The sequence below is a fragment of the Passer domesticus genome, chromosome 31, assembly GCF_036417665.1.
Source record: "Passer domesticus isolate bPasDom1 chromosome 31, bPasDom1.hap1, whole genome shotgun sequence".
NCBI classification, from domain to species: Eukaryota; Metazoa; Chordata; class Aves; order Passeriformes; family Passeridae; genus Passer; species Passer domesticus.
The window spans coordinates 2,811,682-2,825,727 of record NC_087504.1 but is presented as its reverse complement, the minus strand read 5'-3'; the positions used below and the strand labels follow the sequence as shown (position 1 = coordinate 2,825,727).

General features: G+C 64.0%; 2 protein-coding genes across 2 annotated transcripts; both read left to right on the top strand.

The window, feature by feature from the left end:
• Positions 1 to 52: 52 nt before the first annotated feature.
• NABP2 (nucleic acid binding protein 2) lies at positions 53 to 6,392 on the top strand. Its single transcript, XM_064401287.1, has 7 exons — positions 53 to 176; positions 1,687 to 1,773; positions 1,850 to 1,988; positions 2,083 to 2,154; positions 2,245 to 2,326; positions 6,048 to 6,102; positions 6,190 to 6,392. The coding sequence occupies exons 2-7, from the start codon at positions 1,695 to 1,697 to the stop codon at positions 6,339 to 6,341; spliced, it is 579 nt and encodes a 192-aa protein (XP_064257357.1). The 5' UTR covers positions 53 to 176; positions 1,687 to 1,694; the 3' UTR covers positions 6,342 to 6,392.
• A 1,168-nt stretch (positions 6,393 to 7,560) lies between these two features.
• On the top strand, positions 7,561 to 13,033 carry SLC39A5 (solute carrier family 39 member 5). Its single transcript, XM_064401002.1, has 10 exons — positions 7,561 to 8,209; positions 8,280 to 8,431; positions 8,548 to 8,716; positions 9,860 to 10,091; positions 10,156 to 10,261; positions 10,368 to 10,420; positions 10,578 to 10,708; positions 11,253 to 11,333; positions 11,704 to 11,894; positions 12,685 to 13,033. The coding sequence occupies exons 1-10, from the start codon at positions 7,840 to 7,842 to the stop codon at positions 12,823 to 12,825; spliced, it is 1,626 nt and encodes a 541-aa protein (XP_064257072.1). The 5' UTR covers positions 7,561 to 7,839; the 3' UTR covers positions 12,826 to 13,033.
• The last annotated feature ends 1,013 nt before the right edge of the window (positions 13,034 to 14,046 follow it).

Below are 14,046 nucleotides of genomic sequence, written 5' to 3'. Positions count from 1 at the left end.
AGCGGCCGCGGCGGCGGCGGCGCCGTGCCCGGTGAGCGGCGGGAGGGGCGAGCGCCCCCTGGCGGCGGGACGGGCGGGAGGGCGGCCCCGCTCCCGGCCCCGGCCCCGGTTCTGCTCCCGGTCCTGCTCCTTGTCCCGCTCCTGCTCCCGGCCCCGGTGGCCCCGGAGCGCCGTCCGTGCGTAGCCCCGTTCCCGCGTTCCGTTCCCGGTGTCCCGGCGGTCCCGGTGCCCCGCAGGGATGCTCGCGCTGTTCCGTGCCCCGCTCGGTGCTGCCCTGGCCTTGCCGTGCCCGGTGTCTCGTTCCTCCGGTGGCGTTCCCGGTGCTCCCGGTGTTCCCGGTGCTCCCGTCCCGCGGTCGCCGTGCCGGCAGCGATGTCCCCGTGGGCCACCCCCGGTGTCCCGGTGTCCCATCCCGGTCGGTCCCGGGGCTGCCACCGCCGGTGTCCCCCCGGTCCCCGGAGCTCTCCCTGTGCCCGGTGTCCCCTCGGTCCCCGCTGTCCCCCTCCCCATTCCCGGTGTCCCCCCGGTGTCCCCTCGGGTCCCCGCTGTCCCCAAGGTGCCGCTCCGTGTGCCTGGGGTGTCACTGGGTGTCCCCTGGGTGCCACCACTGTCCCCAGAGGTGCCCTCAGTGTCCCCAAGGTGCCACTCTGTGTCCCCACTGCCCCTCAAGTGCCATTCCCTGTCCCCAAGGTGCCCCATCACTGTCCCCAAGGTGCCACCACTGTCCCCAACATGTCCTCCCTCTCCCCAGAGGTGCCACTCCATGTCCCCAAGGTGCCATTCCCCGTCCCCAGGGATGCCACTCTGTGTCCCCAAGGTGCCATTCCCTGCCCCCAAGGTTCCATCACTGTCCCCAAGGTGCCACCCCTGTCCCCTTAGTGCCCCTGGGTGTCCCCAAGGTGCCATCACTGTCCCCAAGGTGCCACCACTGTCCCCAAGGTGCCACTCTGTTGTCCCCAAGGTGCTACCCCTGTCCCCAAGGTGCTCCTGGCTGTCCCCAAGGTGCCCCATTCCCCATCCCTGAGGTGCCCCTGGGTGTCCCCAAGGTGCCACCATTGTCCCCAAGGTGCCATTCCCCATCCCCAGAGGTGCCCCTGGCTGTCCCCAAGATGCCATTCCCTGTCCCCAAGGTGCCCCTGGGTGTCCCCAAGGTGCCATCACTGTCCCCAGGGTGCCATCACTGTCCCCGAGGTGCCCCTGGGTGTCCCCAAGGTGCCATCATTGTCCCCAAGGTGCCACCCCTGTCCCCAAGGTGCCATCATTGCCCCCAAGGTGCCACCACTGTCCCCATAGTGCCATTCCCTGTCCCCGAGGTGCCACCATTGCCCCCAAGGTGCCCTCAGTGTCCCCAAGGTGCCATTCCCTGTCCCCAAGGTTCCATTCCCTGTCCCCAAGGTGCTACCACTGTCCCAAGGTGCCACTCTGTGTCCCCAAGATGCCCCTGGGTCTCCCCAAGGTGCCATTCCCTGTCCCCAGAGGTTTCATTCCCCGTCCCCAAGGTGCCACCACTGTCCCCATAGTGCCATTCCCTGTCCCCAAGGTGCCCCTCAATGTCCCCAAGGTGCCACCACTGTCCCCAAGGTGCCATTCCCTGCCCCCAGAGGTTTCATTCCCTGTCCCCAAGGTGCCATTCCCTGTCCCCAAGGTGCCACCCCCTGTCCCCAAGGTGCCACCACTGTCCCCAAGGTGCCACCATGAGCTCCGAGACGCTGGTCAAGGACGTCAAGCCCGGCCTCAAGAACCTCAACCTCATCTTCATCGTGCTGGAGACCGGTGAGTGCCACCCCGGGCTGTCCCTGAGCCCCGTGGGGTCCCCTGTGACCCCGCTGTCCCCCGCTGTCCCCTCCAGGCCGGGTGACCAAGACCAAGGACGGCCACGAGGTCAGGACGTGCAAGGTGGCCGACAAGACCGGCAGCATCAACATCTCCGTGTGGGACGACGTGGGCAACCTCATCCAGCCCGGGGACATCATCCGCCTCACCAAGGGGTACCGGGGACACTTGGGGACCTTGGGGACACTGGGGGACACTTGGGGACAGCCGGGGACGCGGCCCTGAGCTCCTCACCCTCCTCCTCCTCAGCTACGCCTCCGTCTTCAAGGGCTGCCTGACGCTCTACACCGGCCGAGGGGGGGATCTGCAGAAGATTGGAGAGTGAGGAGGGGCTTTTTGGGGTTTTTTTTTGGGGGGTTTTTGGGGTTTTTGGGGCTGGGGGCACGCCGGCCACGGGCGCTGTGCCCGCAGGTTCTGCATGGTTTACTCCGAGGTGCCCAACTTCAGCGAGCCCAACCCCGAGTACGCGGCGCAGCAGGGCCAGGGCAAGGGGGTGAGTGCGGGCCAGGCCGGGGGTCACCCCGTTTCACACGAATTCACCCCAAATCCCCACAAATTTACCTCAAATTTACCTCAAATCCCCACAAATTTACCCCAAATCCCCACAAATTTACCTCAAATTTACCTCAAATCCCCACAAATTTACCCCAAATCCCCACAAATTTACCTCAAATTTACCTCAAATTCCCACAAATTTACCCCAAATCCCCACAAATTTTATCTCAAATTTACCTCAAATCCCCACAAATTTACCCCAAATCCCCATGAATTTACCTCAAATTTACCTCAAATTCCCACAAATTTACCCCAAATCCCCATGAATTTACCTCAAATTTACCTCAAATTCCCACAAATTTACCCCAAATCCCCACAAATTTACCTCAAATTTACCTCAAATCCCACAATTTACCTCAAATTTACCTCAAATTCCCACAAATTTACCCCAAATCCCCAGGAATTTACCTCAAATTTACCTCAAATTCCCACAAATTTACCCCAAATCCCCACAAATTTACCTCAAATTCCCACAAATTTACCCCAAATCCCCACAAATTTACCTCAAATTTACCTCAAATTCCCACAAATTTACCCCAAATCCCCACAAATTTACCTCAAATTTACCTCAAATCCCCACAAATTTACCCCAAATCCCCACAAATTTACCTCAAATTTACCTCAAATCCCCACAATTTACCCCAAATCCCATGAATTTACCTCAAATTTACCTCAAATTCCCACAAATTTACCCCAAATCCCCACGAATTTCCCTCAAATTTACCTCAAATCCCCACAAATTTACCCCAAATCCCCACAAATTTACCTCAAATTTACCTCAAATTCCCACAAATTTACCCCAAATCCCCACAAATTTACCTCAAATTTACCTCAAATCCCCACAAATTTACCTCAAATTTACCTCAAATTCCCACAAATTTACCCCAAATCCCAGGAATTTACCTCAAATTTACCTCAAATTCCCACAAATTTACCCCAAATCCCCACAAATTTACCTCAAATTCCACAAATTTACCCCAAATCCCCACAAATTTACCTCAAATTTACCTCAAATCCCCAGGAATTTACCTCAAATTTACCTCAAATTCCCACAAATTTACCCCAAATCCCCAGGAATTTACCTCAAATTTACCTCAAATTCCCACAAATTTACCCCAAATCCCCACAAATTTACCTCAAATTCCCACAAATTTACCCCAAATCCCCACAAATTTATCTCAAATTTACCTCAAATCCCCACAAATTTACCCCAAATCCCCACAAATTTACCTCAAATTTACCTCAAATTCCCACAAATGTACTCCAAATCCCCATGAATTTACCACAAACCCCCATGAATTTACCCCAAATCCCCACATATTTACCCCAAATCCCCAGGAATTTACCTCAAATCCCCACAAATTTACCTCAAGTTTACCTCAAATTTACCTCAAATTTCCACAAATTTACCCCAAATCCCCATGAATTTACCTCAAATTGCCCCAAATTTACCCCAAGTTTACCCCAAATCCCCATGAATTTACCCCAAATTTTGCCCCAAATCCCCACGAATTTACCCCAAATCCCCACAAATTTACCTCAAATCCCCATGAATTTACCTCAAATTCCCACAAATTCACCCCAAATTCCCATGAATTTACCTCAAATTCCCACGAATTCACCCCAAATTCCCATGAATTTACCTCAAATTCCCACAAATTCACCCCAAATTCCCATGAATTTACCTCAAATCCCCATGAATTTACCTCAAATTCCCCCAAATTTACCCCAAATTCCCATTAATTTACCCCAAATCCCCACGAATTTACCCCAAATCCCCATAAATTCACCCCAAATCCTCATAAATTCACCCCAAATCCCCATGAATTTACCTCAAATTCCCACAAATTTATCCCAAATCCGCACAAATTTACCCCAAATCCACATTAATTCACTCCAAATCCCCACGAATTTACCCCAAATTCCTATAAATTTGACCCAAATCCCCACACATTTACCTCAAATTTTGCCCCAAATCCCCATGAATTTACCCCAAATCCCCAAAAATTTGCCCCAAATCCCTACCAAAATCCCCCATGAATTTACACCAAATCCCCCCAAATTTCCCCCAAATTGCCCCAATTTTTTTCCCAAATCCATCCCAAATTCCCCCAATTTCCTTTGAACTTCCCCCAAGCCCCCTAAACCCTGCAAATCCCCTTGAAACTTCCCCCAATTTCCCTTGAATTTCCCTGAAATCTCCCCAAATTTCCCCAAAATCTCCTCTAATTTCCCCCAAATCCCTCGAATTTCCCCCAAAATTCCCCCAAACCCCCTTGAAATTTCTCCCAATTTCCTTCTAATTTCTCCCAAATTCCCCCAAAATCCCCTCAATTTCCCTCAAAATTCCCCCAACCCCCCAAATCCCCCTGAAATTTCCCTCAATTTCCCCAAAATCCCCCCAAACCCCCCAAATCCCCTCAAAATCCCCTCAATTTCTCCCAATATCCCCCCAAATCTCCCTGAAATTTCCTCCAATTTCCTTCTAATTTCCCCAAAATCCCCTCAATTTCCCTCAAATTCCCCCAAACCCCCCAAACCCCCTGAAATTTCCCCCAAATCCCCCCAAAATTTCCCACAACCCCCCAAAATTTCCCCCAAATCCCCCTGGAATTTCCCCAATTTCCCTCAAATTTCCCTCAAAATCCCCCCAAACCCCCTCAAACCCCCCAAATCTCCCTGAAATTTCCCCCAATTTCTCCCAAATTTCCCCAAAATACCCCCAAATCTCCCTCAAATCCCTTCAATTTCCCCCAAAATCCCCCCAAACCCCCCCAATCCCCCCAAAATCCCCTGAATTTTCCCACAATTTCCCTCAAATTTCCCTGAAATCTCCCCAAATCCCCCCAAAATCCCCTCAATTTCCCTTGAAATCCCCCCAAACCCCCCTGAAATTTCCCCCAAATCCCCCCAAATTTCCCTCAAATTCCCCCAAACCTCCCAAACACCCCTGAAATTTCCCCCAAATCCTCCCAAATTTCCCTGAAACCCCCCCAAACCCCCTCAAACCCCCCAAATCCCCCTGAAATTTCCCCCAAATCCCCCCAAATTTCCCTGAAATCTCCCCAAATCCCCCCAAAATCCCCTCAATTTCCCTCAAAATCCCCCAAACCCCCCAAATCCCCCTGAAATCCCCCCAAATTTCCCCCCAAATTCCCCAAACCTCCCAAATGCCCCTGAAATTTCCCCCAAATCCTCCCAAATTTCCCTGAAACCCCCCCCAAACCCCCTCAAACCCCCCAAATCCCCCTGAAATCTCCCCCAAATCCCCCCAAATTTCCCTGAAATCTCCCCAAATCCCCCCAAAATCCCCTCAATTTCCCTCAAAATCCCCCCAAACCCCCCTGAAATTTCCCCCAAATCCTCCCAAATTTCCCTGAAACCCCCCCAAACCCCCTCAAACCCCCCAAATCCCCCTGAAATTTCCCCCAAATCCCCCCAAACCCCCCTGAAATCTCCCCAAATCCCCCCAAAATCCCCTCAATTTCCCTCAAAATCCCCCTGAAATCCCCCCAAATTTCCCCGAAATCCCCCCAAACCCCCCAAGTCCCCCTGAAATCTCCCCAAAATCCCCAAATCCCTCAAACCCCCCCAAATCCCCCCAAAACTTCCCCCAAGCCCCCAACCCGTGACTCCCGGGGGTCTCCATCCCCCCCCAGGCCCCTCCCGACAGCTCCACCCCGCCGGCTCCGCAGCCCCCCCCGGGCCCCCCCCGCCGCCCCCGCAGGTTGGTACCGCGCCCCCCCCTCCCGGTACCCCCCCCGGTGCCCCCCGGTGCCCCCCGGTGCCCCCCCCTCACCTCCCGGTTCCCCGCAGCCCCCGAGAGCCAGAACGGGAACGGGCTGAGCCCGGGGGGCCCCCCCCGCGCACACCCCCCGAGCGGCCGCAGCACCCGCAGCCAGCCCGGGCCCGTCAGCAACGGCAAGGAGACGCGCCGGAGCGGCAAGAGATAGCCGGGACCCCCCCGGGACCCCCCCGGGACCCCCCGGGACACCCCGGGACACCCCGGGACATCCCCGGTACCCGGCCACAACCGGGGGGTCCCCGGTTCCCCCAACCCGCGGCGAGGAGGGGGTGCCCGGTGTCCCCCCCCCGGGGCTGGTCCGGATCCCGCTCCGGTGCTCGGGGGTCCCGGGAGGGGCGGATCTGCCCGGTCCCCCCCCCCTCGGAACCCCCCGGGACCCCCCCCGGGACCCTCCCGGTACCGAGGGATCCCCGGTTCCCCAAACCCTCCACGGGAAAAGGGCTCCCGGTGTCCCCCCGGGGCTGGTCCGGACCCTCCTCCGGTGCCCGGGGGTCCCGGGAGGGGCGGCTCTGCGCGGTCCCCCCCCCTCGGAATCCCCCCGGAATCCCCCGGGACCCCCCAGGACCCCCCCCCCGGTACCGGGGCGTCCCCGGTTCCCCAAACCCTCCACGGGAAAAGGGCTCCCGGTGTCCCCACCCGGTGCCGGTCCCGACCCCGCTCCGGTTCCCGGGGGGTCCCGGGGGGTCCATCCCGTGTGTCCCCCCGCCACTCGGGGGGGGTTAATAAAGAACCGAGCTGTGCCCCCGCCTCAGCCGCTCTGCCCGGACCCCCCCCCCGCCCCCAGGGCCCTCCCCGCGGCCCCTCCCGGTACCGGGGCCGGCTGGGAGCAGCTCCGGGGTGACCCTTGCCCCCCCCCCGCTCGGTGCGGCGCGACAGGCGCGGGACGGGCTCGGGGACAGCGAGGGGACATCGGGGGGCGCGTCCCCGTCGGCTCAGGTGGGCACGGGTGGGCTCGGGTGGGCACGGGAGGGGGCGCGGGTGGTGCCAGCACCGCCCCCGCGGGGGGTCGCACGGGGTGGGGGGGCTCCGGTACCGGCTGGGGGGGGGGGTCCGGGGAGGGTGGGGACCCCCGTGGGACACGACAGCGGGGGTGGCGGCGGCTCCCGGGATTATCCCGGGATTTCCCGGTGCCGCGGCGTGGCCGGGCCGCACGTGGAGCGGGGGGGGCGCGCCAGGGGCCTGTCCCGCGTGTGTCCCCCCCCCCACCCCACCCCCGGTGCTCTGGGGGGGCTGGGGGCTACCGGGGGGTCTTATCTCCCTCTGGGTGAAACATTAACTCCCCGCAAAACCCGCGCCAGTTGCAAAACCTCGCCTCAAGGACGAGGGTCACCCGCTGTCCCCCCTCTGCGTCCCCTCCCTGTGACCCCCCAGCTCCCACCCCGCCACCCCCCGGTGGGGAGGGGGCGCAGCAGCCGCGTTTCCCCCTCCCCAAAGCCCCCCCAAGCCCCCCCCCGCCCTCCGGGGGTGTCCCCAGGCGCCACCGCCACCGCCACACGTGTCCCGTGCGGTGACCCTGGTGCCGCCTGTCGCTTTCCCCACGCGGTGACAGCGGGGGGCAGCCCGGAGAGACCCCCCCCAACCCCGGGGGGGCTTCGGGGTGACCCCAACCCCGCGCTGTCCCCCAGCTTTAGGCGGGATCCGGCCCCATGAGCCCCCCCGCGCTCCTCCTGGCCGTGCTGGGGCTGCTCCTGCCGGGGGTCGCGGGGGCCGCGGGGACCCCGGCGCTGCTCCCGGAGGACGCGGCGCAGGAGCACGGCTACTACCTGCGGCAGCTCTTCGGGCAGTACGGGCACAACGGGACGCTGCCCTCCGAGGGGCTGGCGCGGCTGCTGGGCAGCCTGGGGCTGGGCAGGGTGCAGGTGGTCCAGATCCAGCACGAGGAGCTGGGCCACGGCCACGCAGCCACCCTGGACCTGCTGGAGGTGCAGCAGGACAAGCACCGGCACCGGCACCCGCTGCGGGAGCACGGCCCCGACGCGGCTCCGAGCACCGCCGGACCCCCCAGGTACCCCGGGGGTCTCCTCCCCGAGGGGATGCCCCCCCGACCCCCGCGCTGGGCCGGGCTCAGCACGCCGATTTCCCGCAGCCCCCCCGCCCTCGCAGACGCCGAGCTGGCCCCAGCCGGTGCCCGCCGAGCCCCCCGCGGCTGCGGGGGTCCCCCGGCAGCACCAGCCCACCCTCAGCCTGCTGGGGAGGGTGCTGGGCTTGGAGCACTCCAGCGACCACCCGCACCACGATGTGAGTGGGGACGGGGGGGTCGCGCTGTCCGGGAGCCCGGGGGAGCCCCGGTTGCCCCCCGGTTGCTCTCCGGGACCCCCCCCCCCCCATCCCCAGCGTCGCCCCCCCGCCCGCAGTGCCTGAACGTGAGCCAGCTGCTGGTGAATTTCGGGCTGGACTCGGCGGCGCAGCTGACCCCGGAGCAGTTCACGCTGCTGTGCCCCGCGCTGCTCTACCAGATCGACAGCCGCGTCTGCATCCGGCACCGCGATGAGGTGACGCTGCCCCCCCCCGGGGGGCTCCCTGTGGCCAGGTAACCCCAGCCCGGGGCTCCGAGCTGGCCCCCGGCCCCACGTCCCGCGTGCCCCGGATCCCCCGTCCCTGCAGCCGCACCCTGGGGTCCCCGAGCTGGTCCCGGGGTCCTGCGTCCCCAGGGGTCCCCGTGTCCCGAGGCAGGTCCTCTGTCCCCATTGTGATGTGGGGGTCTCCGTCCCTGCGTCCCCAAGGTGTCCCCATTGCCCACCCCCATCCCTGTGTCCCCCTACTTGAGCCCTGTGCCCCCCTGGCCCCCCATTCCTGAGCATGGGGTCTCCATCCCTGGGGTCTCTGTCCCTAAATCCTTGGGGGTCCCATTCCTGGGGTTCCCGTCCCTCGGTTCCCCATTCTCCCATCCCTGGGGTTCCCCACCCCGGGGTCCCCATCCCCACCTCCCTGAGACCCCCATCCCCACATCCCTGAGCTCCCATCCCTGAATTCCCTATCCTGGGGTCCCAATCCTGGGGTCCCCATTCCCCCATCCCTGGGGTCTCCATCCCTGGGGTCCCCATTCCTGAGTTCCCTGTCCTGGGTTCCCCACCCCTGAGTTCCCCATCCTGGGGTCCCCATTCCCCCATGCCTGGGGTCTCCACCCTTGCGTCCCCATCCCTGAATTCCTCATCCTGAGTTCCCCATCCCTGAGTCCCCATCCCTGAATTCCCCACCCTGGGATCTCCATCCCTGAGTCCCCATCCCTGAATTCCCCATCCCTGGGGTCTCCATCCCTGAGTCCCCATCCCTGAATTCCTTCATCCCTGGGGTCCCCATTCCTGAATTCCCCATCTCTGAATTCCCCATCCCTGAATTCCCCATTCCTGAGTCCCATTCCATTCCCGAGTTTCCCATCCTGGGGTCCCCATTCCCATCCCTGGGTTCCCCATCCCTGAATTCCTCATCCTGGGGTCCCCATTCCCCCATCCCTGAGTCCCCAGCCCTGAATTCCCCACCCTGGGATCTCCATCCCCAAATCCCCCATCCCTGAGTTCCCATCCCTGAATTCCCCATCCCTGAATTCCCCACCCTGGGTTCCCCATTCCCACCCCGGTGCCCCCATCCCTGAGTTCCCCACCCCGGTGCCCCCCTCCCCACCTCCCCGCGCGCCCTCCCGGTGCCCCGGTGGGGCCGTGCCGCTGACGGTGCCCGCAGCGCTGGGCTGGGCGCTGCTGGCCGTGCTCTCCGTGAGCCTCCCGTCCGCGCTGGCCGTGCTGCTGCTCCCGCTGCGGGCCCGCGGCTCCTTCCGCTCGCTCCTCGCCTTCCTGGTGGCCCTGGCCGTGGGGACGCTCTGCGGGGACGCCCTGCTGCACCTCTGGCCGCACGTAGGTCCCTCCCGCCGCGGGGCTGGCACCGGGCACGCCGCGGGCTCCCGGTGCCCTGAGCCGCCGCGTCCCGGTGTGCAGGCGCAGGGGAGGCACCCGGAGGCTCCGGGGGAGCCGAGCCCCGCCGTGCTGCAGGGGCTGGCGGTGCTGGGGGGGCATCTACCTGCTCTTCGTGCTGGAGCTGCTCCTGGGGATGCTGCGGCGCCGGCGGAAGGCCACGGTGAGAGCGGGAGAACGGGAGAACGGGAGAACGAGCGGCGGGCACCGGGCGGGCGCGGCGCCGCCACCGGGGCCAGCTCCGCTCACAGCGCCTCCCTTCTCCCCAGGGACGCCCCCATGGAGAGACCCCCGCGGGGGGTCCCGGCACCGTCACCGGCAGGTACGACCCCCCCGCAGCCCCCCCCGGAGCCCCCGGGCCCGGAGCCCCCGGTACCCACCGGAGCCGGCGTGTCCGTCCCGCCGCAGGGACCGAGCTGCGGCTCCTGACGGCGCCGGAGGCGGAGCCGGAGCTGAGACCCCCGGGGACCCCCCGGGAGCCCCCCCGGGGACCCCCCCCACGGACACTCCCACGGCCCCGCGCTGCCCCCCGGGCCCGGCGCCGCCGACATCGCGTGGATGGTGGTGCTGGGGGACGGCGTGCACAACCTGACCGACGGGCTGGCCATCGGTGCGGAGCGGGACGGCAGCGGGACGGGAACGGGGAACGGGAACGGGGACGGGGATGGGAACGGGAGCGGGGACGGGGACGGGGATGGGGACGGGGATGGGAACGGGAACGGGGACGGGAACGGGAACGGGAACGGGGACGGGGATGGGAACGGGAACGGGGACGGGAACGGGAACGGGAACGGGGACGGGGATGGGAACGGGAACGGGGACGGGGATGGGAACGGGGACGGGGATGGGAGCGGGGACGGAGATGGGAACGGCAATGGGGACGGGAACGGGTTTGGGAGCAGGAACGGGAACGGGAACGGGGACCGGGACGGGAATGGAGATGGGAATGGGGACGGGAGGGGTAATGGGGATGGAGATGGAGGGAGGAGAGGTGCACAAGGACAGGGGAAAGGTTTCCTCAGCGACAGAAGGATGTTGGGGACAGGGGGGACAGGGGTGCATCGGGACAGGGTGACAAAGGGCCAAGGGCTTCCCGGTGATCCGGGGACGGGGACAGGGGCACAGCGGACGAGGAACCCTCTCCCTCCCCGCAGGAGCCGCCTTCTCTCACAGCCTCTCCAGCGGGCTCAGCACAGCGCTGGCCGTGCTCTGCCACGAGCTGCCCCACGAGCTCGGTGAGGCTCTGCCCCCTCCCCCGAGCTGGGGACACCCCCGAGCCCCGGACACCCCCGAGCCGGGCACACCCCCGAGCCCCCCGAGCCGGGGACACCCTCGAGCTGGGGACACCCCCGAGCCCCCCGAGCCGGGGACACCCCCGAACCCCCCGAACCCCCCGAACCCCCCGAGCCCGGGACACTCCGGAGCCGGGGACACCCCCGAGCCCCCCGAGCCCCCCGAGCCCGGGACACCCCCAGCCCCCCGAGCCCCCCGAGCCCGGGACACTCCGGAGCCGGGGACATCCCCCAGCCCCCCGAGCCCCCCGAGGCGGGCACACCCCGAGCCCCCCGAGGCGGGCACCCCCCCAGCCCCCCGTGCCCCCCGCAGGTGACGTGGCGGTGCTGCTGCGGGCGGGCACGGCCCCGCGCTCCCTCCTGCTCCTCAATCTGCTCTCGGCGCTGCTCTCCGCCCTGGGGGCGGCGGCGGGGGTGGCCCTGGCTCACAGCGGGACCCCCCTCGCCCCCTGGCTCCTCACCGCCACCGCCGGCATCTTCCTCTACGTGGCCCTGGCCGACATGGTGAGGGGGGGTCTGGGGGGTTTGGGGGTGTCTGGGGGGGTTTGGGGGGACTCACAGGGCGTTTGGGGGTGTCTCAAGGGGGGTCTGGGGGATGTCCGGGGGTCTCAAGGGGGGTTTTGGGGTATCAGGGGGTCTCACAAAGGGTTTGGGGGTGTCTGGGGGTGTCCGGGGGTCTCACAAGGCGTTTGGGGGTGTCTCACGGGGGGTCCCACGGGGGGTCTGGGTGTGTCCCGGGAGTCTCACCAGGGGTTTGGGGGCATCTGGGGGGTCTCACAAGGGGTTTGGGGGGTGACACGGGGGGTCTGGGGGTGTCCGGGAAGGTCTGGGGGTGTCCCGGGGGTTCTCACAAGGGGTTTGGGGGTGTCCAAGGGGTCACACGGGGGGTCTGGGGGGGTTTGGGGGTCTCACAAGGGGTTTGGGGATGTCTGGGGGGTCTCACAAGGGGTTTAAGGGTGTCCCGGGGGGGTCACACGGGGGGTTTGGGGGTATCCAGGGGTCTCACGGCCGGTCTGGGGGGAGGTGTCCAGGGGTCTCAGGGGTGTCTGGGGGGTTTGAGGGTGTCCGGGGCGTCTGGGGGTGTCCGGGGGGGGGGTCTGTCTGTGTCCGGGGGTCTCATGGGAGGTCTGGGGATTTGGGGGTGTCCATGGGGCGGTGTCCGGGGGTCTCACATGGGGATTGGGGGTCCCCGGGGGTCTCACGGGAGGTCTGGAGGTCTGGCGGTGTCCGGGGGTCTCACATGGGGATTGGGGGTCCCCGGGGGGTCTCACGGAGCCCCCCCGCTCTCCCCCAGCTCCCCGAGGCGCTGCGCGGCTCCGGCGAGGGCACCTGGAGGCGCCTGGCGCTGCAGAACGCGGGGTTCCTGCTGGGCGCGGGCACCATGCTGGGCATCGCCCTGGCCGAGGGGCACCTCCGCTCCTGGCTGCAGCCCTGAGCCCCCCCGCGACCCCCGCCCCTCCCAGCCTCGGGCTTTGCACCCTCCTCAAGAAACCGCGGGGCCGGGGCAGCCCCGGGGGAGGGGGCGCGGGGTCCCCTCGGTGCCCCCCGACCCTTCCCGGGGTCCCCTCTGTGCCCCCCGACCCCTCCCGGGGTCCCCTCCGTGCCCCCCGACCCCTCCCGGGGTCCCCTCTGTGCCCCCCGACCCTTCCCGGGGGTCCCCTTGCTGCCCCCCGACCCCTCCCGGGGTCCCCTCCGTGCCCCCCGACCCCTCCCGGGATCCCCTCTGTGCCCCCCGACCCCTCCCGGGGTCCCCTCGGTGCCCCCCGACCCCTCCCGGGGTCCCCTCTGTGCCCCCCGACCCCTCCCGGGGTCCCCTCGGTGCCCCCCGACCCAAATCCGACCCCCCCGGAGGAGCTGAGGAGGGGGAAGACCCCCGGGCGAGGATTGAGCCAGAGCTGCAATAAAAAAAAAACAGGGTTTGGTCAAAGTTACAGGGGAGAAAATGGATCAGGTTTGAGTGGTTTTGCCTCTTTTTTTTTTGGGTTTTTTAATCCCCTTTTAAATATTATTTTGAATTCCTTTCCCTTCCCTCCTTCCCCCCCCGAAAATGATGCAGGATTTCTGCAAATACGGATATGGGAGGTCAGAGATAAAATTATAAAATTCGGATTTTGGGGCTTTTCTGGGGACCTCAAAGTTCTGGGACTCCTCAAGATTTTGGGGACCCTCCCCCATCCAGGGGTTCTGGGACCCCTCAAAGTTTGGGATCCCTCAAGATCCTGGCACCCCCCAGGGTGGTCCAGGACCCCTCAAAGTTCTGGGACCCCTCAAAGTTTTGGGACCCCTCAAGATTTTGAGACCCCTCAAGATTTTGGGACCCCTCAGGATTTGGGCACCCTTTAAGATTTTGGGACCCCTCAAGGTTCCAGGACCCCTCAAGGTTCTGGGACCCCTCAAGATTTTGGAACCCCTAAAAGTTTTGGGACCCCTCAGGATCCTGAGACCCTTTGGGGGTGTCTGGAACCCCTCAAGGTTCTGGGACCCCCCCAAGATTTTGGGACCCCTCAATATTCTGGGACCCCCCAAGGCTTTGGAACCCCTGAAGGTTCTGAGATCCCCCAAGATTTTGGGACACCAAAAAGTTCTGGGACCCGTCAGGATTCGGGCACCCCTCAAGGTTCCGGGACCCCCCAAATTTTGGGACCCGTCAAGGTTC

Bases quoted from the DNA above. Each gene is read 5' to 3' on its own strand.
- NABP2 (XM_064401287.1), top strand. From the start codon at position 1,695: ATGAGCTCCGAGACGCTGGTCAAGGACGTCAAGCCCGGCCTCAAGAAC. The intron at 1,774-1,849 runs GTGAGTGCCACC...TGTCCCCTCCAG, and splicing joins CTTCATCGTGCTGGAGACCG to GCCGGGTGACCAAGACCAAG. The intron at 2,155-2,244 runs GTGAGGAGGGGC...CTGTGCCCGCAG, and splicing joins GATCTGCAGAAGATTGGAGA to GTTCTGCATGGTTTACTCCG.
- SLC39A5 (XM_064401002.1), top strand. From the start codon at position 7,840: ATGAGCCCCCCCGCGCTCCTCCTGGCCGTGCTGGGGCTGCTCCTGCCG. The intron at 10,092-10,155 runs GTGCCCTGAGCC...GCTCCGGGGGAG, and splicing joins GGGCACGCCGCGGGCTCCCG to CCGAGCCCCGCCGTGCTGCA. The intron at 11,895-12,684 runs GTGAGGGGGGGT...GCTCTCCCCCAG, and splicing joins ACGTGGCCCTGGCCGACATG to CTCCCCGAGGCGCTGCGCGG.